Raw genomic sequence first — 27,392 nt, forward strand, 5'->3', positions numbered from 1 at the left:
CAAATTTTTTTTCGTTAACCGAATTGAAGATCCTTATGGAAGGCAGTTCGTTAATCGAAATTACGTTAACCGAGGTGTTCGTTAAGCGAGGGGTCACTGTATGTATGTATGTGTATATATATATATATATATATATATATATATATATATATATATATATATATATATATATATATATATATATATATATATATATATATATATATATATATATATATATATATATATATATATATATATGTTTGTGTAATAAATGTATGTAGTAAGTACTGTAGTGGACTTCTCCCTACACTGCGTAGAGCGGCGTCACCTGCTACCATCTTCCTTAGCAACTGCTGAAGTACAGCAGATGTTACAGATATTAGCAACGGAACCAGAGACCGGCGATTTCGGTTTTCCCAACATGACCATAGAGGACTCACGGGTATATAAGCTCTGTCTCTCCATTGAGATTCATTCTGTCTCACTTCTACAACACGCAACACCTCCTCCAGCAAGCTCCACGCTGTCCAGCATTCATTCAACCAAGAGGCCAGCAACAGACAACATCTTCTAACGAAGCTCCTGCACATCTACCTCCTTCAACACGCTACTCACCGAACGCTCTCTACTGAGCAGCTCCTCACCACACGGCACCTCCAGCACCAGACTGTCTATCATATAACTTATATTACACAAGAAAACCACCTTAGAGTTTCCATTCATCCTGAGTGCTAGACAACATTATACCCAGAATTCCTACAGTACGTAATATTTTTTCACTCAACCAATGAAACACTACTGGAGAACATTTCTTTGTCGCAAAACAAGTTTATAAATTAAAGAAAATAATTACAGTGTGTTTAATATATTACAGTATATTATAAATAAATAAATAAATAATTCGGTAAATCTATTTCAAGTAAATGGAAAATAAGCAAACAAATGTTATTTACCAAGACGCTTCCTCTGGCTCAGGGTGAGATGTAGGGTAGATAATAACATTAGCAGTCTGTCTTTGTGCTTGAAGTGGCACGTACCTTAATGCACCATAAATAATTCATTGAACATTCATTTTTGTACATAGTATATATATATATATATATATATATATATATATATATATATATATATATATATATTATATATATATATATATATATATATATATATATATATATATATATAGTATATAGGTACATACTGTAACTTTCACTCAAATTCTAATGAAACACCACATTAGAATACGGTGGTTGCTGTTGAACCACCTGTTGTATAAATAGTCGAACACAGTCACACCACCGAGACGGGAACACTCCCACCACCGATCGCTCAAGCAAGCGTATAAATGAAAGAAAATACTTGCAGTGTGTTTAATATGTTACAGTATATTATAAATAAATAAATAAACAAATAAATCGGTAAACCATTTCAAGTAAATGGAAAATTTTACTTGACAACATTAGTTCCAGTTATCAGTAAATAGCAGACGCTTAGTGACGCCACTAGTGTTTGCACTACACCAGCAGGTAATATATGATGACATTTAATGAATTGGCCTTATTTTAAAACCAAGGATGGTTGGTAAAGGACTACTGAGTCAGGGGCAATTGGTCTTATACAGCAAATAGAGCTCAAAAGCTACTTTTTAAATGGAAATTTGGGGGCAGTTTTATGCATCCCGATTTTATGAAGATACATACATACATACATACATACATACATACATATATATATATATATATATATATATATATATATATATATATATATATATATATATATATATATATATATATATATATATATATATATACACCTAAACCCCGATTTCACTATACGGACTTACAATGGTACTTAACTGCTTTGACCGTACGTCCATACGGGACATACGACGCACCTTTGACAAATGCGTCCACTCTGGGACTGCTCTGACTGCATTGCCCGTGACCAAAAATTTTTTCAAATAGCCTTATTTTCTATATACCCAGTTCCGTCCCGGGCGAGAGGGAGGATAGCAGATGCGCCTCGTGGCTGCACTCACTCAGTGGAGGCGCTTTGTTTGTGTTTGGCTATGCGTATCCTATACTGATCGCTGTGAACTTCGTTATTATTGGCTAATTGACTTTATAATGACTGGAAAGTAAAGTGAGAGTGCTGGTGGTACTCAAGAAAGAGAGACAGGCAATTACTTTTGAGATGAAACTGAGAATAATAACACAGTATGAAGTGGAAAAAACAGTAGCAGCGATCTCCATGGCTGGGTTTCTCACCGACTATATCCCACTATTCTGAAGGACAAGAGAGCGTGTTAAGTGAAGTAAATTGAAGGAACAACACCTATAAAGGAACTATAATAACAAAAGAAAAAGACAAGGTCCTATCACGATATGGAAAAATTATTGGTGATATGGATACAGAAGACCAGATGCAGAAAGCGTGTACCCTTAAGTGTTTACAACCATACAGGCTAAAGCAAGAAGCCTGTTCCCAAAACTACTGAAGGAGCAGGCAGGGAGATGAATGTGATCAAACCTTTACAGAAGTCAAGGGTGGTTTGATAGATTTAAAAAAAACACTTCACAGTCTACACAGTGTTAGAGTGAGTGGAGAGAGGCAGCTAGTGCCGATGTTGGTGCTGCGAAGCTTTAGGAGGAGTTAGATGATGTGATTGTGGGAAGGGGTATTTGCCAGAGCAAATATTCAGTAATGGATGAGACTGGATTGTGGAAGCATATGCCTGACGGGACATACATCCACAAGAGGCAAAAAAATGCCGGATTCAAGGCATTCCAAGGACAGAAATTACACTTCTGTTGGGGGAATGTTGCTGGTTTCAAGCTAAAGCCCTTCATGATCTATCATTCAGAGAGAGAACCCCAGGGCTTTTAAACATGTCCTTAAGCACACACTGCCAATGTTTATCGCAGTAACAAAAGCCTGGATGACCCTAGTACTATTGTTGAGATTGGTTCATGACTTGTTTCATTCCACGAGCCAAGGTATTGTCTGCATAAAGTTCCATTCAGATTTTTACTGATTGCGGATAATGCCGGGACACCCACCACACCTGGACGACATACGCCACAGTGTTAAGGTAGTGTACCACCTAACACTACCTCCTATCATCCAACCCATGGATCAAAGATTACTATTTCTGCCTTTAAAGCATATTATTTCGCTGACCTTCCGGCTCGGGCTGTTGCTGCTACTGAAGGTGAAGCAGCTCAGACAGTTTTGGAAGGAGTACAACATTTTGTCATGTATAAAGAACATTGAGTGCAGCATGGGATCGGGTTACAAAACATTGCATGAATGGAATATGGAAGAAAATCCTGAAAAGATGTAGACAGTTTCAAAGGATTTAATGAAAGTGAAGTTATTTGGATATTAGTAACAAGATAGTGGACTTAGGTAAACAGCTTTGGGTTAAATTGATACTGAATGTTGGACAGTTGGTTGAAAAGTGTAGCAAGAAAGAAACTCCGTAACGAGGATCTTATTGAACTAGATGCAGAAGTTGCAGAGAGGAAGAATAGAGAGACAAAATGTAGAAGAGCCTGCACCCCCCAAAAAGTTTTCAGTGAAACATATGGCAGAGGCATTTGCTACAATTAATAAAGCAATGCAAATGTTTGATGACATGGATCAAAAGTATGAAGCGTTATGCCAAAGTTGACAGAATGATCCAAGATTCACTTGCTTTTCTGAAAATTTATAATGAAAAAGAAAAAAAGAAAACTGTGCAGTCTAAATTGGACACCTATTTCAGAAGTCCCCCAATGCCTGGCTCCTCACGCCCCACAGTGCTGCCTCTTCACTCCCTCAAGATGATCAATACCTTCAACCAGCAAGTTACCACAGTACATAACCTGTCTGAAGAGCGACATTGACATTCCACCAGCCCTGTCTCTCTTCTGCTTCTTCCAATTAATATAGTCTCCATGTATCCTGTAAATAAAGAAAATTATGGGGCCTTGTGCATTCAGCTGACTACATTTAAGAGTAAGTGCTCAGTCACACTGTATCCATTCACCTCATTATTTATTACTTTTACTGTACTGTAACCTCAATATATATATATATATATATATATATATATATATATATATATGTTATATATATATATATATATATATATATATATATAAGGTATATATATATATATATTTTTATTTTATTTTTTATCTATATCGGACTTACGACCATATCGGACTTACGACCATATCGGACTTACGACCTGGATTTGGGTCCCTAACCCCGTCGTAAGTCGGGGTTTAGGTGTATATATATGTGTATGTATATATATGTGTATATATATATATATATATATATATATATATATATATATATATATATATATATATATATATATATATATATATATATATATATATATATATATATATATATATATATACACTAAAACCTCGATTAACCGACCACATATGGGGGAAGGACCGACGGATAATCGAAAAGGTTGGTTAATAGTACATAAAGTCTACGGAAATAAAACATACATTTTCAACGTACCTTTCCCTAATCTACCTCATTTAAGTCCCTCTATTCATTTTTGTTCATTTGCCATTCATATTTCAATAGAATTTGCTTTAAAGCATTAACCACTTTAGTAAATAAATATGAACCAGCACAGAAACCGTGAATAAAAAATGGTAAAGTCAAAGAACATATGTCATCACAAAAATCGTGACCTAGTCCCAGGTTGCTCATCTGACTTTCTGCCTCATTTACACACAATTGCAGGGTCTCAATTGTTTCTCTTAATATTGACAACACAACATACAGTGGTCCTTTGGTTAACGAGCGCCTCGGTTAACGAGATTTCTGTTAACAAGTTACCTCCCATAAGATTCTTAACTTCGGTTAACGAGCAATCCCTCGATTAACGAGTTTCTTACGAGCCAACCTCAACATGTATTCGCTTGCACTTGGCGGTGAACCAGCTGTAGTATTAGTCTGGCAATACAGTAATCGGTTCTAGGGCTTAAATTCCTTACTATTTTAGTAAATATCAAGAAGTTAAACTATTCAATAATTTTAAAAGTTTAATATTAAATTTTTTAGTCATTTTAACAATTATTGAACATAATTGAAGGTAAGGTCACTAGTTTCTGGCGCGCCATCCAGCCTTTTAACACACCAAACAAGCGTTAGGCTCTCTCTGTTTTCAGTGGAGGTAACATCTTGCTTGAGAATCTCTTCAACTAAACGCTTTTTTCAGTGTTTCCAAGCAAATTATTGGTCATTTTGAAATTTATTTTACATATTGACAATATATAGCGCAGTGCAGTGTTATTTTAAAGAAAATATTCTTTATTTACAGCTACAGTACATAGTTTAAACTTAAAAGATCACGTGTTGACATTGTTTGAATCCAGCATGGGGCCTAAGAGATCAGGAAAAGCGATTTCAATCCAAATCAAGCAGGAAATCAATAAGAAACATGAAGAAGGCATTAGAACAAATGCGCTATGCAAAGAGTATGGCATGTCGACATCAACTGTGTCGACAATTCCTGCACAGAAAGACAAATTTAAAGAAGTGAAAGTGAGAGACAAATCTACCAAAACATTTAAAAGTAGATCCCTAATTGCAGGAACTGAGAGGTTATTTCTCATCTGGATTTGGGAAAAACAGATGAAAGGTGATTCAGTTTCTACTGAATTCATTTGTGAAAGAGCCAGGGAGATTTACGAACATTTAAAGACAGATCAACCTGGTTTTTCAGGCACAGAATTTGAAGATTTTCGGGCCAGCAAAGGCTGGTTCGAAAAATTTAAGAAAAGAAGTGACATTTTCAGTGTTATTAGGCATGGTGAGGCTGCTAGTGCTGATAAGGAAGGGGCAGCAAAGTTTTTAGTGGAATTTAAAGAACTGATGGAAGAAGAAAATTATCTTCCACAGCAAGAGTTCAATTTGGACGAAACTGGGCTGTTCTGGAAAAAGATGCCCAAAAGAACATTTATCACCAGAGATGAAGCCTCTTTACCTGGGCATAAACCCATGAAAGACCGTCTCACTCTATTGCTTTGTGCAAATGCTTCAGGGGATTTCCAACTGAGGCCTATGCTTGTCTACCACTCTGAAAACCCCAGGGTGTTCAAGCAACCGAAAGTGGTAAGAACAAAGCTTGGAGTTTATTGGAAGTCCAACCGTAAGTGTTACGAGTGAGCGTTCCATTGTTGGTTGTGGATTCGCAACGTGAACGTCTTTTGTTTGTGACGTCATTTCTGCCGCGTCCGCTCGCTTTGTTTACTTTAGTATGGGCCCAGCAGTGTTAAGTTAAGTACAGAGTATCTCCTTTCTTATTGTACAATATGTTTCTAGTGGTATAACGTGTAAACCTTGCTCGACTTTTATAACACCAAGTAAAGTATTATTTGTGAAAGATTATTGTTAATCATATTTTGGAGTTCCATGGAAAATAACTTGCTTATTTGTGAGGTTTCGTGTGATGGATAGACCACGCTGTTTATCGTAGTTTCTAGACTAAATAAGTCTTTACTTTTGTGTTCATTATTTTGTCACTCGGTTGAGTCATTTATTTGATCAGATTTAATTTGTATTTATTTATTTTTGTACATACGGTTATACTTATAGTTTGTTTATTTGTTAATATAGTCTGTTATTAAACTACTGCATGTATTTTAATATACCCTGTAGTAATGAGGTGATAATTTGGTGGGATCTATTCCTGGACCTATAGTACAAAGTGTAATTTGTGATATTGTTACACCCTTAAGAGGCCCAAGGGTCGTAACAAAATTGGCGACCTTGCCAGGATAGATCCCTTTTCACTCATTATCTATTGGGAATATTTAAATTCAGGGAATCTTTATTGTTTAATCATGGCTACGTTTGATGTGGAGGAGTTTATTGAAAATCCATCCGTAGAAATGTTGAAAGACAGTGTGTTAAGAAAGGATGATTGGATGAAACTTGCTGATACATATGAAATTGAGTATCGACGTAGTCAAAGAAAGTCTGAAATTAAAAGTGCAGTTCGAACTGAACGTGTAAATGAAGAGGTGCTACCGAAGGGGGCACTGACTTGGCGTTCATTTGATCCCAGGGAAGCTGTAGAGATCAGAAAGTTAGAAATGGAGCATGAGTTGACTTTGAAGGAAAGAGAAGAAAGGGAAAGAAATGAAAGGCAGCATGAATTAGCATTAGCACAGGTTAACAGTAGAAGACAAGACTTACAGGCATTGTCTTTAGAATCTGAAACAAAACATTTGAGACTTATGCCTGCTTTTGACGAGGAGGATCCAGAAGAGTTTTTCATGCAGTTTGAGAAGATTGCAAAGTCTTTTCAGTGGCCTGAAGAGTCGTGGATTGCTATGATTCAAAGTGTGTTCACTGGGTCAGCCCGTTCAGCATTTCTGTCTTTGTCAAGTGAAGTTTGTCGTAGTTATAAGTTAGTGAAAGAAGAAATTCTTAAGGCATATGAACTCATTCCTGAAACATATAGAGTGAAATTTAGGACTATGAGAAAGACTGATGCACAGTCGTATATAGAATTTGTTTATTCATCGAGTAAAATGTGTAGAAGGTGGATAAAGTCTAGCAAGGTAGAAACTTTTGAGGAACTTGTTCAGTTGATGATTTTAGAACAGTTCAAAAGAGCCACTCCAAGAGATATACTGTACAATTGTACTTAGGAGAGAGAGATATTAGTAATGTTCATAAAGCTGCTGCATTAGCTGATAGCTATGCCCTTACTCACAAAATGCATCCTGTTAAATCTCAAAATCATTCAGGTGGAAAGGGTCTTGTAACCAAGGAAAAGGGTGGTAGGCAGAATAGTAGTATTACTTCTTCTAGTAAAGTAAATTTTCGTGGAAACTCAGGTGAGCTTTCCAAGACCTATGCCAAGACTAAAGCATTTGTCTGTTTTTACTGTAAGAAACCAGGTCATGTGATTGCGAATTGCCCTAAATTGGAAGCAAAGAAGGAAGAGCCAGTGTTCTCATTCGAACCTCTGGAGAAGTTTGACAAAACTTTAGCGAGAAATCGCCCAAAGGAGGATTCTTTTGAACCTTTCATGTTTGATGGTTCAGTTGCAGTTGGGGAATCAGGTGATCAGTACCCTGCGAAGATTTTGCGTGACACTGGTGCTTCTCACAGTTTTCTGTTGAAAGGATCTGTTCCCTGCGTGGAAGATTCCTATACTGTAGAGCATTTGGTGCTTAAGTGTGTCGGTGGAGTGATCACTGTTCCTTTGTGTAGGGTGTTTTTGAGAACTTCACTTGTGACTGGTTGGGTGACTATTGGTGTTCAAGATTCTCTTCCTGTGACAGGGGTTACTTTTTTGCTGGGTAATGATATTGCAGGAGCCAGCGTGGTGCCAGACCCTGTGGTATCTTCGACTCCTACAGAGGAGAATAATACTGGTTTAATTGAAGAAGAATACCCTGATTTATTTCCTTTATGTGCAGTTACAAGGAGCCAGACTCTTCGGAATAAGGTACAGACCGTTCCTTCAGTTGACCCTAAGCTCTGTATTGCTGATAGCAGTGCACCTGGCAATGATGAAAATGATTTAGGTATTGAGAATCTGTTTGACAGTCAAAATGATTCATTTGATAGTGACATTGGTGGGAGTGATGTGAGTGAAGCTAAAGATTCAGTTAACATTCATTCCCCAAAATCTGAAGCTGATCTCTCTTCTGGTGACAACATTACCATTCAGAAAGTACCTGTCACTAGGGGAAAACTGATGGATGATCAGCAGAGTGACTCCGAATTAGCTGAACTATGTAGGAAGGCTGTGGATATGGAAGAAGCGGCTCGCTTGCCTGTTTGTTACTACATGGATTCAGGGTTACTTATGAGGAAGTTCAGATCTGTATCTGATCCTGCTGATGAGTGGAATGTTGTGCATCAGGTTTTGATTCCCAGTTGTCACAGGGGAGAAATCTTGAAATTAGCACATGACTTTTTGGGAGGACATTTAGGAGTGAGGAAAACATACAAAAAGATTTTGTCGCATTTTTACTGGCCTGGAATGAAAGGTGATGTTGCCAGATACTGAAGAACTTGCCATGAATGACAGATGGCTGGTAAACCGAATCAGGTCATAAAACCTGCTCCCCTAAACCCATTCCTGTGGTAGATGAGCCATTTAGCAGGGTTATAATTGATTGTGTAGGTCCTCTCCCAAAAACTCGATGTGGCCACCAATATTTGTTAACAATCATATGTACTACCACCAGGTACCCAGAGGCTATACCATTGCGAAACATCAAAGCAAAGAGTGTGGTAAAGGCTCTGACTAACTTCTTCACTAAATATGGCATTCCTAGAGTTGTACAGTCGGATCAGGGTACTAACTTCACTTCTTTCCTTTTCCAGCAGGTGATGAATGAATTGGGTATTAAACAATACTTAGCTTCTGCATACCACCCTCAAACCCAAGGTGCCCTAGAGAGGTTCCACCAGACTTTTAAATCAATGCTCATGAAATACTGTATGGAGTCTGATAAGGATTGGGATGAAGGAGTACCACTTATGTTGTTTGCCATAAGAGAGAGTCCCCAAGACTCCCTAGGTTTCAGTCCTTTTGAATTGATTTTTAGTCATACTGTAAGAGGTCCTATGACTCTGTTGAAGGAAAGTCGGATAAGTAATCAACTAAAAGTCCCTTTATCAGTGTATGTAGAGAAGTTTAAAGAGAAACTGAAGAGAGTAGGTGAGATTGCTCGTGAAAATTTGTCAGAAGTACAGGAGAAAATGAAAAAGCAATATGATGAGCATTGTCAAGCTAGAGAATTTAAGCCTGGAGATAGGGTTGTAGCACTTATACCCCTGTATAGAAATTCCCTTCAAGCTAAATATGAGGGCCCATTCCCTATACCGGTAGTTAAGAAATTAAATGACCTCAACTATGTCATAGCGACTCCAGATAAGAGAAAATTGGAGAGTTTGATTCATATCAACAGGTTGAAACTGTATTTTGGTAGGAGTGAAGTGGTTTGTTCGGTAACAGGAGAGGAGGTGGGTGGTCCCAGACACTGATTTCCAAGTGGATATCCCCATAAAAATCTGTAATTCCAGTATATTGTGTGACCCTACCTCTAAAGTATCCCATCTTTCACAACAGCAGTCTCAGGATGTGGTGCAACTGCTGCAGGAGTTCAAGCCACTCTTCGACGATGTGCCATGCCAGTGTTCTCTGCTGGAGCACGACCTGGTACTGCTGCCTGACACATCTCCCATCAAGCAAGCACCCTACCGAATGAGCCCTGATAAGCGGGAGAAGCTGAAGCAGGAGGTGGAGTATCTACTGGAACATGACCTAGTGGAGAGGAGCAGTAGTGCATGGGTGTCACCCTGTGTGCTGGTGCCTAAACCCGACGGAAGTGTCCGCATGTGTACTGACTACAGGAAGGTCAACCTGGTGACACGTGCTGATGCATATCCATTGCTGCCGCGCATCGACGACATCATCGATAGTGTGGGTCAAGCATCATTTGTCACCAAGCTGGATCTTCTCAAAGGCTACTACCAAATCAAACTCTCGGAAGAAGCAAAGCAGATTTCAGCTTTTGTCACTGCGGAGGGGCTGTGGCAATACAAAGTTATGCCCTTCGGCCTCAAAGGAGCACCAGCAACATTTCAGCGAGCGATGCATATAGTGATGTCAGGCCTGCCTGGAGTGTACGCCTATCTAGATGATCTGGTCATCATCAGTGACACATGGGTACAACACATTGGCCGACTCCGTGAACTCTTCAATCGTCTAGCAGAGTTCAGCTTCACCGTAAACCTACCCAAGAGTGAATTCGGACATGCCACCTTAATCTTCCTTGGTCATATCATTGGACAAGGGAAAATTGCTCCAATTGATGCCAAGGTTGTCGCTATTCTCAGTCTACCCGCACCTCACAATCGAAAGGCTCTCAGAAGATTTCTCGGGATGGTTGGATTCTACAGGAGGTTTTGTCAAAATTTTGCCAGAGTGGTCACTCCCATGACAGATTTGGTCAGTCCAAAAAGAAAGTTTGTGTGGACTGATGATTCGAAAAGGTTCATGGGTTGTTGGCAACGGCACCTGTACTACAACTCCCAGATTTTAAGAAACAATTTGTGATACAATCGGATGCGTGTGACACAGGAGTTGGTGCTGTTTTAATGCAAAAAGGAAAAGATGGAATATTGCACCCGAACTGTTATTTCTCGGCCAAACTGAAAAAGCATCAACGTGGATATGCCACAATAGAAAAAGAAGCATTGGCCCTTTTGTTAGCTCTGGAAAAGTTTGAGGTGTATGTAAGTGGATCACCTTACCCAGTGATAGTTTATACAGATCATAATCCACTTCAGTTTGTTCATAATATGAGAAATAAGAATCAAAGACTGTTACGGTGGTCATTAGCTCTTCAACCCAATAATATAGAAATCAAACACATAAAGGGCTGCGATAATATTATTGCCGACACTCTATCCCGTGTTGAGTAAAAGTTTATTCAGAGCTTCTTGAACTTTTAAATTAAGGGGGAGATATTACGAGTGAGTATAATATGTTTCTAGTGGTATACCATGTAAACCTTGCTCGACTTTTATAACACCAAGTAAAGTATTATTTGTGAAAGATTATTGTTAATCATATTTTGGAGTTCCACGGAAAATAACAGTTATTTGTGAGGTTTCGTGTGGTGGATAGACCACGCTGTTCATCGTAGTTTCTAGACTAAATAAGTCTTTACCTTTGTGTTCATTATTTTGTCACTCGGTTGAGTCATTTATTTGATCAGATTTAATTTGTATTTATTTATTTTTGTACATACGGTTATACTTATAGTTTGTTTATTTGTTAATATATTCTGTTATTAAACTACTGCATGTATTTCAATATACCCCATAGTAATGAGGTGATAATTTGGTGGGATCTATTCCTGGACCTATAGTACAATGTGTAATTTGTGAATTTGTGATATTGTTACACCCTTAAGAGGCCCAAGGGTCGTAACAGTAAGGCATGGGTGACAAGACAGCTCTTTAATGAATGGGCTGTTGAAGTGTTTTGCCCTTCTGTCAAGAGCTACCTAATAAACTCCCTTTAAAGGCTCTTCTCCTCATGGATAATGCTCCCGGTCATGACCCTGAACTTGCAAGAACTTTGGAGTATCAATTTGACTTTGTGAAAGAGTTGTTTTTGCCTCCCAACACTACACCAATCATACAGCCAATGGACCAGAATGTGAACAGCAACTTCAAGAAGTTGTACATGAAGAAAATGTTTAGGTGGTGTCATCAGGCAACTTCCAATGATCCTGAACTAACACTGAAACAGTTCTGGAAGACACAATTCAACATCCTGGAAGCTGTAAAATTGATTGTGTCATCATGGCAAGAAGTCTCCACTAGATCCCTCAATTCTTCATGGAAAGCACTGTGGCCATCAGTAGTCCATGATTTTTAGGGATTTCAGGATGACACAGAGTTGGACCAGGAGATTGTGTCCATTGGTCAGTCATTGGGCCTTGAAGTGGAAGAGGATGATGTCGAAGAGCTTGTGATGTCTCATGAGGAGGAACTTACTCCTGATGACTTGAAACAACGGGATGAGATGTTAGAGGCTGACAGTGGTGAGGAGGAAATGGAAAGTGATGACCATATGTCAACTAAAGAGTTGAAAGATGTGATTTACCACTGAGAGAAGTTCAGGGAACTGGCTTCAAAGCACCCAGATGTGGAAAAATCTAAACTAACTTTGTGTCATGTTGAGGACACAATGGTCTCCTTCTTTAAACATAAGTTAATGGTGAGGAGGAGAGATGCCCTACAGACCACAATTGACACTTTCTTCAGTAAAAGGCAGAGGGAACAAGATGCTATCCCTCAGCCTTCCACTTCAAGGGGAGAGGATGTTTATGGTGGAGAATCTGTCAGTCCAGAGGTTCTTGACATTTTCATGGAAGGTGACTCACCTTCCAAGAAGCAGTAAAATGCTTCTCCTCCACCTCCACTTCCTTCTCTTCTCCCTTCTCCTCCTCCACCTCCCACTTCAAATTCACATCAGCATCATCATCCAGGAGCCTTCTACATACACACCTCAAAGTAAGTGTCAATTTCTAACATTTTTGTTGAATTTAGGCAATTTTCGGTGAGCTGGAACCAATTACCCAAAAACCCATTGAAACAATGTTTTTGGTTAACGAGATTTTCGGTTAACGAGCAACCTGCTGGAACGGATTGTGCACGTTAACCGAGGGACCACTGTACATACAGGTACATTGTTTCTCACTCTCGATTTTTTTTTCATTTTTGCATTTCTTTATGGTTCTTTATTACTATTATTATTATTATTAGCATTATTAATATTACTACATTATCGCCCCCCAGGCCCTGATGTGGGTCAGTGACCTGTGCCCGGGTGGGCTAATCCCCATAAAAGTAAAATAAAATAATTTTTTTTAGGGGTTCGGGATTGGCGGTTAATCCGAAAGTCGGTTAATCGAGGTTTTACTGTGTGCATATATATATATATATATATATATATATATATATATATATATATATATATATATATATATATATATATATATATATATATATATATATATATATATAATTGTTAAAATGGCTAGAAAATTTAATATTAAACTTTTAAAATTATTGAATAGTATAAACTTCTCGATATTTACTAAAATAGTAAGGAATTTAAGCCCTAGAACCGATTACTGTATTGGCGGACTAATACTACAGCCTGGTTGACCGCCAAGTGCAAGCGAAAACATGTTGAGGTCAGCTAGTAAGAAACTCGTTAATCGAGGGATTGCTCGTTAACCGAAGTTAAGAATCTTATGGGAGGTAACTCGTTAACCGAGGCGCTCTTTAACTGAGGGATCACTGTGTGTGTGTGTATGTATATATATATATATATATATATATATATATATATATATATATATATATATATATATATATATATATATATATATATATATATATATATATATATATATATATATATATATACAGTACTGTATTTTTTTTTCATTATATAGTACTACCAATCCTGAGACTAACATACCAAATAATATGCATATTAAGTTCAATGATAAACAGCTACTGATACATGCCATAACATTAAGATCACATTCCATAGTTGGCATGATTACTTGCCACTCTTTATAGCAGTAACATTATGTCTCATATTTAGTAATAAATAAGATTGGGCTGATCTTTACTTATTACGTTGTGAAAAGCAGTAAAACATTCTAGCATTAAAACTTATAGACAACTACAGGTATAAAAAAACCTGCCAAACAGCAATTCAAGGACTCATCCAGTTCTTCAGTGTGAAGAAATCAAACTTTAGATTTATGTTTACATATCTGGCAAGATTGTGTGTATAGTTTAATGATACTATAATGTATAACTTAGCTGACTGTGACATATAGAAATGAAGTTCAGGTATTCTATATATGTTTGGATTATTTTGAAAATTTTGTTGGACAGAATAGAAACAGGTTCAACAAATATATGGCCAGAGAAAAAACAAATAATCAAGAAAAAATAGAGAACTGACTAGTATCAAAACCCCCACACACAGTGTGGAGGATGAGGATATCCATATACATAACAAGCTAGAGATTTAAAGACATTAAAGGTTTAGCAGTACTGTACAGTTCAAAGATGCATACATCATTTTCACTCCAAAGAACACAAGTGTAAAATTAAGAGCAAGTAAACACTCACAACATGGACCCAGTCTTTCTGTCCTTCACCACCAGGAAGGTTAAACTTGTACGGTGAGATGTTGATCAAGGAACTCACATGGCCATGATAAGCACTGTGGAGGAATTAACATCACTGGGATGGCTGATACAGACAAAAGTCAATGTTTAAACAAGTTAATGATACTACAAAACATACTCATATTTCCATAAGAGAGCTTCCAGTATGTAAGTCTTATGTGACACTTCCCATAACACAGTTGGTAAGTTTTATTATAATGATAATCTCACAATAAATATTCTAGGTATATCACATTATAAAATGTCAAAATATGAATCACTACAGTATACTAATTTAGGAAAGAACAAAAACAGTAAATTTGGATTTGGATTCGAGTAAGATATCTCTGACAACTCTCCTGTTTAGTCTGTAATGTAACAATTGGTTCCACAGAGTCGTTCGTTAACCGAATCTATTATTTCAATGGGATATTGGGTAATTGGTTCCAACTCACAGAAAAAGTACATACAAAGTACTGTATAGCAGTAATAGAATTAACAAAACATTAAATGTAAATTAAATACAGTACTGTACTGTACAGTACATTGTATAATAATAAATAAAAAACAATAGAATACTATATTTTAACTTACTTTGAGGTGTGTATTGTGAAATTTAGTTAATATATTGATAATATACAGTGTAGAAATTATTATGAAACATGAAGAAGGCATTAGAACCAATGCACTCTGTAAAGACTGCCTCTACAATCACCTGTTTGATATGTAAACAAAGCTGCCGGTAATACGACATACACACCTCAAAGTAAATTAAAATACAGTACAGTATTCTATTTTTTTTATCTATTATTGTACAGTATACTGTACAGTACAGTACTGTATTTAGTTTATATTTAATGTTTTGTTAATTCTATTACTGATATACAGTACTTTGTGTGTACTTTTTCTGTGAGTTGGAACCAATTACCCAATATCCCATTGAAATAATAGATTCAATTAAAGAATGACTCTGGAAAGAATTGTGTCTGTTAACCGAGGGACCAGTGTGTGTGTGTGTGTGTGTGTGTGTGTGTGTAAATAAATTTAAACTCACTGGTCTAAAGTGATAATATCCTTGTGGCCCGTGTATGTACTTGCAAGACGTAATGCCAGGTCATTAGCTTCACTGCCCGAATTCACAAAGTAGCACATACTCAGTTGTTTTGGAAAGAGTGAAGTTAACCTGAAGATATAAATAAATATTCAGATGTTAATTTTCATATAATGTAGTACTCCTGTGGGATTATTTTTTAATAACAATTATCTGTAAACATATTGTCCATGTCTTGAGAATTCATCAGAATATTTTTTCAGGATTAACTACAGGGAAACTAAACATCAAAATAACTCAAATATCATGTTCCTAAATATGAAAATGATCCTGTAATCCATAGTATAAATCAGCCTAAATATGCTCATTGTAATCTAAGAGGTTTAGGAACTAAGGAAGACCCTAAACCATGATGGCTGGGGTATAATATGAAAATTACCCTTCTTCCCCTTAACACTCGCCCTGCAAAAGGAATTAGCAAGAAGCCATAATTACCCATAGACTGAAATCTTTTGAGTAAGAACATTGCACAGTACATATACAAGGCATTCAGCTCTGGCTCAACCATAAATTGAGATATCCAACCACTTCACTTCCTGCCAACCCCAGCTGAAGACCTGAAGTAGGAGGAGTTCTATTCAGGCCCTTGTGTAAGGGTCTCTCTGTTTGCTTAATAAAATAGCCTGGCATTAGCCAAATAAAATATTAAGTGTGTACCAGTGGTGAAGGGGTTAATAACCCTACAACTCTCTCTTGTAGAAACTCTGAGACACAATTTCCTGTTCCAATATGTTAAAGATCTCATCATAACTAATGAGGAGGGTATGGTGGTCAAAAAAGAAAAATTTTCCCCTATCGGGACCAGCCATCATGTGATGCTGTCCTTCAGATTTAACTGTTACTCAATACATGATGAGAGCAGGCCAAGGTTCAAATATTACAAAAGTGATTACTTCAGGATGAGGGAGGAAATTAGGAGTATTCACTGACCTGACCTTTTGAAAAACAAGAATGCAGATACAGTACAGTACCTGTACTGTTATAAATAAAATCGACAATAAAGTGAACTACCTGTATATCAATGCAATTATATACCCAAGACCAGAGTCACTGGCTCTAGGACTACTAAGAGACTGTTACCATGTGGCAATTGATGACGTAAAAAAAGAAGAAAAATTCAGAATTTCAAAAGACAGGTCACGACAAGTGATGAGGCAAGCCATATCATAGTATAGTATAGAAGGACTGAACAAAGTTTCAGAGGCAGATTGCCAATGAGGCAAAGTCAAACCCTGAGGCTTTCTACTTTGTGTGGTGAACATCTTGACCTTTCCAAATACTAAACACAAGATACCAGGAACCATCACACAATCCAATTTCACTTTCAGGAATGTAAAGATTATTAAAGCATGATGAAACCAGAACCCCTCTAACCTCAATTCTTGTTTGGACCTATTCTACCAAGGAAAAAAGAATCATTGATTATATCAGTGGCATAACTGGGCCCATCTGATATGCAAAGTCCAAAAAGTGAACTTTAAGCCATCCAGAAATATTAATGCAGTATCTCAAGATAACTAATATGACAGCACAGCATAACAGATGAAATTATAACTAAGCAACATTGAACTGGCAAGTGAACAGCAATGTCCTCTGAAGTGCCTTCCTGGGAACAAAGCCTTAGTCATTCATACCTGCATTATCTGCAGGATGCAAAAGAGTGGCCCTACTGTTACAACATATCTAACAGTTGATGGATGTCAAGGGATCATCCCTGTTCAACACACCAGAACAGAAAAGTTACACAGAAACCCGTAAAAGATGATCCTATGTAAAGGCCAAATCAACTTCACAGGCAGAGTAATGAGCCACCTAGAATGATGTTTATCCAGCCACACTCCCCAGACTTTACTTTACTTTAATATCTTCACCACTGATCAGTCTGTTAGCCATTTGAGGCATCAGTTACATCTCTATTATGCACTGTTGGCAAGTATGAACTGGTTCCAGAATGAATCTGAGCCTGTGCCAATGCTGGCCAAGAGTTTACAACTCTCACTCCAAAAAAGTTTGCCCTCACAATTTTCTGAACCTGTGGCTTCTGCAACCCTAGACTGTGACCCCTAGAGGGCAGGTATCTGCCAGTTCCAGGTATGAACACTCAACTGAGTAATGTCCTCTGGGATGCTTAGAAACCTCTATTAAGTCACCCCACCCCTTACCGTACCCATCTAAAGTACAAACAGACAACTGCAGACATTCTAATCTCTCTGGGTACATACCTATGGTACCCAAGTACTTCACAGCAGGGTGGGTCCCTAAAAACCCAAGATACAATTTGTCAAAAAACTGCACAGATATAAGCAACACTGGGTTACACACCAGGGATTGAGTACACACTCTGGACTGATGGCTGAAAGTGGGGTGATTATGCATCCCAGTTTATTAAGGAGCCAGAGATAAATGGATCATGCATGCCATGTGAAGTTCCGACTTAAAAACTACCAGTCCACAGGCAACTATAACTTGAATCTTACCCCTTTTCAAGAACTGTTGTTCCTGCAGGGAAGAAGGCTACTCTTTAGATTATGCCCCATCCATCATGTTCCAGTTTATTTTAACATCTTTTAATAATGTTGCTGTGCAATTTTTAGTAGCCTGTATATATCTAAATTAAATGTATACAGTATCACTAAGACCTTTTAGCATAGAGGACTAGGTTGTCGTGTAGAAACCTGCTATTGGTATTGAGGACTGCCATCTGTTGCATGCCAGCTGACACAACATATGGGTGACAGTGGCCCACTGAAATGAAAAACACACTTCATTTACTGTACATTCGTACAACTGTCAACCCAAATATTTTAGTATTAAAAAAATAATAAATAAATAAATAAACTTCATCTTAAGTAAATTTCTGGAGATTAAATTAATGTTGCACATGATTATATTATACTGCAAAATCAAGGGCGGCTCGAGGGGGGGTCTGGACCCCTTTTCCCTTTCACTAGAAAATTCCAATACCTTTTCTTTAATGCAGTATTGTACTCAGGCAATTTTTTTATATTAACAAGTATTTACTATTGCTTCAGAATATCTCCTAATATCAAGAGCTCATGGCTTCAAAATGGCCTCAAAATGCCTAAGATCTTGGTACAGCTGGGTGAGCTCGTTGCGCTCGCCATGTGATAATTATCCTCGAATACATACCCTACTGTATAAGTAAACTCTTCCCTTCATATCAATTACAGTATTTTAGTATAAGACCTTTAATTAAATAGTAATTGACATGAGTTACTTTTACACTACACAAATATTAGGCCAACTTTATAAAAACAATTGCAAATAATCTATTACTAAGAAAAATAAGTTTGGAAAAATGGCAAACAGAAAACATCTCAAAATGTAACAATATTCTGTATAGCACAATAACAAAACTGGCATAAAAAAAAAAAATAAAAAGAATATTATATATATATATATATATACATGTCCAAACCATCCCAACCTGCCTCTATGCAGGACTTTACCAATACTGTACAGTACAGTACAGTACAGTACTGTACTGTACTCTCAATACTTAGCCACCCTCTTAGCTCTGAGCAGAGCCTCCTGCCTTTCAGTGTCACATTAAACATTCACCTCAGCATTTTCATTTCAGCTTGGTCAAGATTACTTATGCCATATCCCTTAAACTGCCCATGTTTCACCGCTATTCAAAATCACACTTCTCAAACCCGCTGCATATATTCTTCCTTTCATGCAGAGGGAAGGTCCTCTTGTTCTCAATAAAGGCAGCAGCTTTCTCAACATCTTCCAGCCACTTCTGACTCTTGCAAATGAGCAGGCTTCAGCACCAGCACAGATCATGTCACCCAGGTAACAGGACTCATCGACAGTGTCCAGGGACATAAATATACTGTAGTTACGGGCTATAAAAATATTTCATGTGGATATTCTTGTTAAACACGAGTCATAAAAATTTGCAGAATTTTAAATATGAATATGAACTGTACTACTTTGTATAATTCCTTAATCCATATTGAAGTTTGTTTACTAAATTCACTAGGATACAGTACACTCCACACACATTACTTAAAGACACTCTAGACTCACCATGACAAACATTGTTGATACAGTCTAGATATCTATGACCATTTTCATCATACATGTAGCTTCCGGAGGCCCGCACAATTTTAAGGGGGTCACTCTTGAAGAACAGTTTACATGATGGTCTGCAAAATAAGAAAACAGTTAATAGGACTGGGAACTAACAAAGACTGAATACAAAACATTTAAAGTTTAGCTGTAAATAAGAAAAATTTTAAAGTCTAAGAAGCCTCAAAAGTCCTGAGAGACATCCCACTGCCAGTCATCTCTCAGGTAAAGTGTATGTCTTGAGCAGAGGAGATACCAGCAGCATCCAAGTATGTACTGTACACTACGGTAACACGTGTAGTGAAAAGCAATGCTTACCATCCCAGTCGAATCCATACAAATTCAGCGATCTCATAAAAATGAGGAGCACATCTGGTAAGAGGCTTACCTTTGCAGATCATATGATTGGTCTTCACCCAAAACTGTACAGGGGAAGTTCATAATTCTACCCGTTCCACCTTTTTATCCAAGTTGTTGAGACTTTCCAGCAGTAGTGGTCCCACAGCCTTACCTACATGAAAAAGCTGTTCTTATACTATTCAATCTTTGTCCACTGTTAAAACAGAGTTCAGGTTTTCACAACAGTTTTTAGTAAATGCTTGATGCCTTGTTCTATAAGACGAATTTGTTTGTGTTTGGGCAACCATTCATACTGCCGTCCATCAATGTGCAACTTCTTAGTTATTTAAGTCTTTGCACACCAAGGTAGTTGGCTTCTCTGATAATGTAAAGGATGCACCTAGGTCATACCAATAGTAAGGAGGCATATCACATGTCCAAAAGGAATGAAGAAACATCATTAACCAAGACCAAATGTGAAAAAGACCTGGGTGTGTATGTTGACAATGAAATGAACTTCTTGAACAATTGTAAGAAGAGAAATTAAGCAAATAAGCTACTAGGCCTTTTATGGAGGTCGTTCATGTACACCATAGCTACCCAAAATGGCCTGTCACTCACAAAGCTCTTCAAAGGTGAGGTGCTTCCTTGTTTGAACTATGTACAGTACTGTCATTCCATCTGGTCCACAAGATACGCTAGAGACTGTTAGTTGATCTAAAATGCTCAAAATAGAGCCACCAGACTGGTGCCAGGCCTGCACTGCAGCACTTCAGATACTCAAGAGAGGTTAGAGCACTTGTACAGTAGTTGCTAAACTAAACTGTATTACAGGTGGGCAAGGGGTGATTTAATCCCTTCAATAATGGATGCCACTTTCAGTATATTATTTGGATTACTGTATTAATAAAATTCCTCCACTATTCCCTTCATTATTGGATGCCACTTTTAATATTTTGTTTGGCTAATGCCAGACAATTTTATTCAGCAACGAGAGACCCCTGTTACCCTAGGGGTTAATAAAAGTCTATCAGCACCCCAGAGGACATTAATCAGTCATGTGTTCATTCCAGTGGATACCCCTCATCTCTTCTCTCATCCTGTTGCAATTTCCCTTGTAATATTTGCACCTTGGCCTGGCCTTATCCTGAACTAGGTAACAGTTAAATATGAATGACAACACTATATAGTGACTGGTGCCAACTGGGGCAAGGTGTTCCAGTTTGGCCACCATACCCTCCTCGTTTGTTATTCTGAGGTCTAGTGGCTTGGGTGTTTGCTACCCTCTATAATGTGTCGGGTCTCTTAACATGTTGGAACAGAAAATTATCTCTCAAATTTATTGACAAAGCTTTGAGTACCGTTTGCCTATTCTGAGTAATTCAATCAGGTCTTGACACTGAGTGTGGTATCACTTCTCACTGCCACGCAGGACAGAGGTTCGTGCACAAAGAAATACATCATATTCATTAGCAGTATATATAGGTCAGGGTCAAGTGGGTGATATCACTGTTCGCTGCCATGCAGGACAGAGGATTATCCATACTTGGGAAATTATTTTATCTGTTGGCTCCTTTATGTTGTTGTTATTTCCGAGTGGTCAAAATGTAAACACATGATATTTTCATACCTTTTTAAAATCACGAAATTAAACATAATAATAATAAGTAATCCTGTGAAGAAGAGCAATAATTTTAGCTTTATATTTTAATTAAAAATTTGTTTATTTTTATAACTATTTGTAGTATCAATTATAGATCTTGAGTTGACTCCGGAATGTTAGCATATGAATGGTGAGTGCAAACAGACGGTCTGTACCGTTTGATAAACAGCCAACACCAACGCCGATGATTCGTGAAAGAAGAAATGTGTTGTGTCTGTGCCTTTCATCACCATGCACAGTTAGGAATGTGGTGATGCAATTGTGTACACCTTTACCTAAAAGCTGCATTTGATATTGCCAATAGGCAACTGATATTGTACGAACTAGCCAAAATGGATATAGGAGGTAGGCTGTTACACTGGATAAGTGGTTACCTAACCAACAGAAGGGCTGCTGCACTGTTTCAGGGTTACAAAAGTGAAGTTAAAGATATGCAACTTGGTACCCCTCAAGGTGGAGTACTTAGCCCCACTTTGTTCAATGTTCTTATGAATGCATTATTAAATTTAATACCAGACAACCCCAGCAATATCTCAATCAGCTATGCTGATGATATTCTTATACATACTAAAACTCATCGTGAAATGCAAACCACCCTGAACCATGTATACGCAGCCTGTGAACACCTCGGTCTTATTATCTCCACTGACAAAACTAAGGTGTTCAACAAACAAGCTGGTAACCGCAAACGCGGCCCCGCCAAGTTCAAGATAGGTAACAACACTATTGACTATGTTTCTTCTTTTAAATATCTTGGTGTTTCCGTCCCTTGTACCCTACCTGCCATACAACAGCTAACCCGCCAATGTACTGACAGACTGAGACCTCTTAGAAGTGTAGCGGGGTACAGCCCGCACTATGGTGCTAATATTAGAATTGTTAAAACAATGTACCTAGGCTATATAAGATCTCTGATAGATTACCACGCACCAGCCCTGGTCATTCGTGACGGGAAAGGCGTTGACAAGCTCGAGAAAATGCAAAATAAAGCCCTCAGAATTATCCTAGGATGTCCCATGAGCACTAAAGTACTTAATATGAGGAAAGAACTAGGTATACCCAGTGTTAAAGATAGAATAATTGAAGTCAACCTCATGATAGCCCTGAGGCTTCTGCGTGGTGATCCTGATAACATTGTTTCCTTAAAATTGCTAGAATGTATGAACCATGGGACTACTGAGTCTAAATGGATCCAAACTACAGCTACACATATGAAGATGTTTGGACTAGACCACCTGTACAAAGTTGAGACACAACAGCGCTTCCTGCCACCCTGGTGGACAGTTCCCTTCGGTATCACAATACCGACGTATCCGCCTAAAAAATTAATTATACAAAGCATTTATCTCCAACACACTGCCAAATTGAGAGGTCTTGAACACATACACACTCCACAGACTGATGATAATATCACACAGACCATCTACACTGATGGATCTCTAAACACCGCCTGTGGGAGGGCTGGAAGTGCTATTGTTGTGACTCAACCTGACGGTAATATAATTGAGAAAGGAGTTAGAATTAACAACTGGGCATCCACTCTACAAACTGAATTAGTTGCCATACTCACAGCTATTAAATTCATTGAAACCACTGTTACTGACAGTCTCATCATCACTGACTCTCTATCCTCACTACTTGCCCTTGGTACCCTCGACTCAGGTTGTCACGCTCTTGTCTCTGAAGCCAGACACAAATATGCGTGCCTTGTTGACCGGGGTGTCAGGGTCAAACTGTTGTGGATCCCCTCTCACATAGGCCTCATAAAACATGACAGAGTTGATGCCCTCGCCAAACTCGCGTCTAACAAAGACACCGTTGAATACAATTTGGGTCTGTCAAAAAGAACCCTTAAAACTGTAATTAGGAAAGAACTTATTGATGAGTTTGACGCAAGTAGACAAGTGCAAACAGGCACTAGTCGATCCATAGGTTACCATGATGAGATGTATCAAGTGAAACATGTATATGGAGCAAGTAACAAGATCACTAGATTACAAGATGTTGTAACCGCTAGATTAAGGTTAGGATATAAGTACCTTTGGCAGTATGTTCCTCAAGCAGATGTAAACAAAACTAAATGTAAAGTGTGTGGCCATACATATGGCCACACACTTGAACACTACGTCCTCGACTGTGTGAAGATAGAACCTTTTAGGGACAGGTCCAAGCACACTGTGTGTGAAATGGCACAACACTTCATCTCTAATGGCAAGATAGCCGACATATTAAGATTGTATCCACTTTTTTGCACTTAGTAACTATATCAATTCTCATGTACAGAACCAAATACGCAATGTGCTTGAATACCTCCCACGTAAATGTGAATAACAAAGTGTGAGGCCAGACATACTGCCTCACACGCCTGTTCTCACGCATTTGTGAATAAGTTACCCTTATGTATAGAACTAAACAAATAATGTAAATGAAATACTGTGTAACTTTCAGTGCCATAATATCCTGACAACGGGGGTTAATTATTATGACCCTTTGTAAACTCTACTCTGTAATCCTTTTGCGCTACCGCTCACAGGATGAGTGTGGGGTACACAATAAAGTAGCCGCTGCAAGCGGCAAAATCAATCGTGAAAGAAGTCAACAGTAATGAAAAAGTTGACAATAGTAATGCTAGTCTGACGACGCCTTAAGCATTCTACAGTAAGCGCCTAATACAATAATTATATGATTCAGAGAAAGAGTGGTAAGGAAAAGTGTACCCAAGATACTATTACTCCTGAAGAAATCAATATAGACATTAAAGTCAAATAAATAATCGACGAGCTTAAGAGTTAGTTTAACTTAATTTTCTAAAATCTACATTTCCACTGTCCTATTTTCTGCGCTTATACTTATTTACTTCATGGTCACTTGCATGGCCTAGTAACTTCAATATTTAATTCAGCATTGATATTTTTTTATCTAAATTTAAAATTGCCGAGCTGAAAGTAAACACTTTTTAGTCTTTGGGCAGTCCGTGGATGGCCTCGTCTCACACACAGGTCGATAACTAGTGAAGTGTGATTCTGACGACTGGTGGAAATCTCTTGTCTTGCGCTGGCCGGATTAGGGACGTTAGAATATTTAAACACACACACACACAGTCAGTTAGATATAAAATCAGATTGAAGGGCAGACCATGTTCCCCCCACCCACAACTTCTTGGACCCCCCTCTTTTAATAGACAACATGCTTTTACCTATAATAGTTTTATACAACTCCCATATGTACATAATTTTTCTAACATATATTATTTTATACCAACTCATACAAGAAAAGTAGTGATAGTCTTAAGTCACTACCTAGTACATAGGTCGAATAAAGCAGGCGAGGATATTATACGCGTTGGCACATTAGATAAATTCCTTATATCGAGGTTGGGAACAGCTGACTTCCTTGCCACATGTCGCCATGCGTGTATCACGGGGATTATGTCACATAAGGAACTAGAAAACTTTTTTTTGGGGGGGTCACCACATTTTCATTCCTTGGAGCTACCTTAGACTTTAATAATATACAGAACATAATGTTGCATCCCTCACACGTGACAACTAATATAATATTTCCTCGTAAATATTACAAGATTGGACGGTACTGGCTTTAACAAAGCCAACAATGGATTTACAAACAATTATCTTGTGCGTTCCACCTGGGGGTTTCATTACTCTCATCACTTCAGGGTGTTTATCATTCATTGGATCTACAATAAACACTCACTAATACATGACCATAATAAGTGAATAGAATTACACTAAATAAATAACGAGAAAAAAATCAATCACTTCACTAGGTTATCATTTGATGCACCATTGCTGGCTCTACTGTTACTTTACGTGGTGGGTATGTCAAACTTCACAATGAGAACAAAGCTGAGACATGCGACCCCACTACAAAACTGGGGGTCGGAGAAGTGGCAGTGTCAGGCGGGGAACAAACTAAATCAAGCAACATTGCTCTATATTTGCTCAGCCAAGGCATGTGACGTTAGCTCAAAGTGCAGGTAGGGGTCGATATGCTCCGAAATTGTACGTGTGACTAGTGGCAGTCCTCATATACCAAAATTTATAGTCTCACTGTTTCTCACAAATTATGCACATATTTGTTTTAGCTGCTGTACATACAGTACAACAAAGAATTTGAGTTTGCAGTACTGAGCCATATGAACTTCGAATAATTGTGCAGACGTATACCGAGTGTGCTTAGATCAAAACATTACTTTAAAAATAATTACACTTGGTTTCACATGTAAATAAACGAACAAATAAGCGGTTGGCAACAAATAACCTTCATGCCGGTGCCGCGGGTCGATCTCCCTCAACTCCAACCATACAGCTAAAAATATAGTTTACGGATTCCTAAATTGACCAATTCTTCGCCCATCTTGCTTTAAGAACATTAATATAATTGCTTTCAAGTTAAACAACAAAACTAAATGTGGAGGGAAGAATAAACTGGAGTAATAAATAATTTTTTTTAGGGTTTCTAACCAATTTTTGCCCAAATTAGTTCCTCTGGAGACCAATGTGGCAAATACTGTACTTAGGGTGACCCCAATTCTTCTCTCTCGCCTGACGGTTTCCTGATACAGTAATTACTAAAATATAGACTTTAAATAATAAATACTTCCGTCAATATACCACTCTAAAATATCTTTGGGGTGTTTTCTGTTTGATAACCAAAAAAAAATTAATAAAAATAGACAATACTCTGACGTAGTTTTATATTCTAATTTCGAAAATATCTATACTTTTGGAGAGTAAAAGGTACTGAAAATAAAAAAAGGTATTTAGGGCTCTGAATAGTGGAAGAGGCTAGTCATTATGATGTTTTCGAAAGTGAATCTTAAGGTTTTTATAGGCTAGGAGAGGTAATTATGCATGGTTTTCAAAGGTTTGTTTGGTATTTCTCCAAAAGATATTAATATTTTAGAATTTTGAATGTAACACTACACGAGTGTGTTTTTATTATAAAAAAAATGACGTTCATCAAATAAAAAAAGATCCTATCTCTACACTAGAAGCATGAGGATCATCATCCAGGCTTATTCATAAAAAATTTGGCACAATTACAATAATAATCAATTCTCATGAAAATAGCGCAAGTTTATATGACTGGCTCATCTCTATTATGACGTATAACAATCTCAAAGGCGATGTTTCTGGTCAAAAAGTGGGTTTCCCGGCTTAAAATGTTTCATCGTCATTTCAGTGACTTCAGAGGGTTCGGAAATCCTGTCACAAACTCAACTTCTTGACGACACACGTTCCTCTTCAACCTCTACTACTCTGCGGCCCCTGTCCAGATGATTTTGGCTGATTAAGCAAGACTTTCAATACTTAAGTGGAATGTTACCACTAATTTAGGAAAATGTTGGCAATGTCCAAGTAAAATATTGTCCATATATAAATGGATAAACAATCATATAAATGGATAAAGAATC

The 27,392-nt window shown here is 37.7% G+C and overlaps 1 protein-coding gene across 3 annotated transcripts in view; it reads right to left on the bottom strand.

Moving 5' to 3' along the window:
* The window catches only part of LOC121856856 (ethanolamine-phosphate phospho-lyase-like), an 80,631-nt gene that overhangs the window by 25,190 nt on the left and 28,049 nt on the right, over positions 1–27,392 (bottom strand). For 2 of the 3 annotated variants that reach the window (XM_042352628.1, XM_042352629.1), the window contains exons 2-5: positions 19,912–20,030; positions 18,495–18,600; positions 15,799–15,927; positions 14,707–14,800 (exon numbers count right to left, since the gene is read on the bottom strand). In XM_042352628.1, coding sequence (XP_042208562.1) covers positions 14,707–14,800; positions 15,799–15,927; positions 18,495–18,600; positions 19,912–20,030 — 448 coding nt within the window. Of the gene's footprint in view, positions 1–14,706; positions 14,801–15,798; positions 15,928–18,494; positions 18,601–19,911; positions 20,031–21,838; positions 21,881–27,392 lie in introns of those variants that run through there. The other variant, XM_042352630.1, reaches the window with a different exon arrangement.

Source organism: Homarus americanus, unplaced genomic scaffold, assembly GCF_018991925.1.
Source record: "Homarus americanus isolate GMGI-L3 unplaced genomic scaffold, GMGI_Hamer_2.0 scaffold50705, whole genome shotgun sequence".
NCBI classification, from domain to species: Eukaryota; Metazoa; Arthropoda; class Malacostraca; order Decapoda; family Nephropidae; genus Homarus; species Homarus americanus.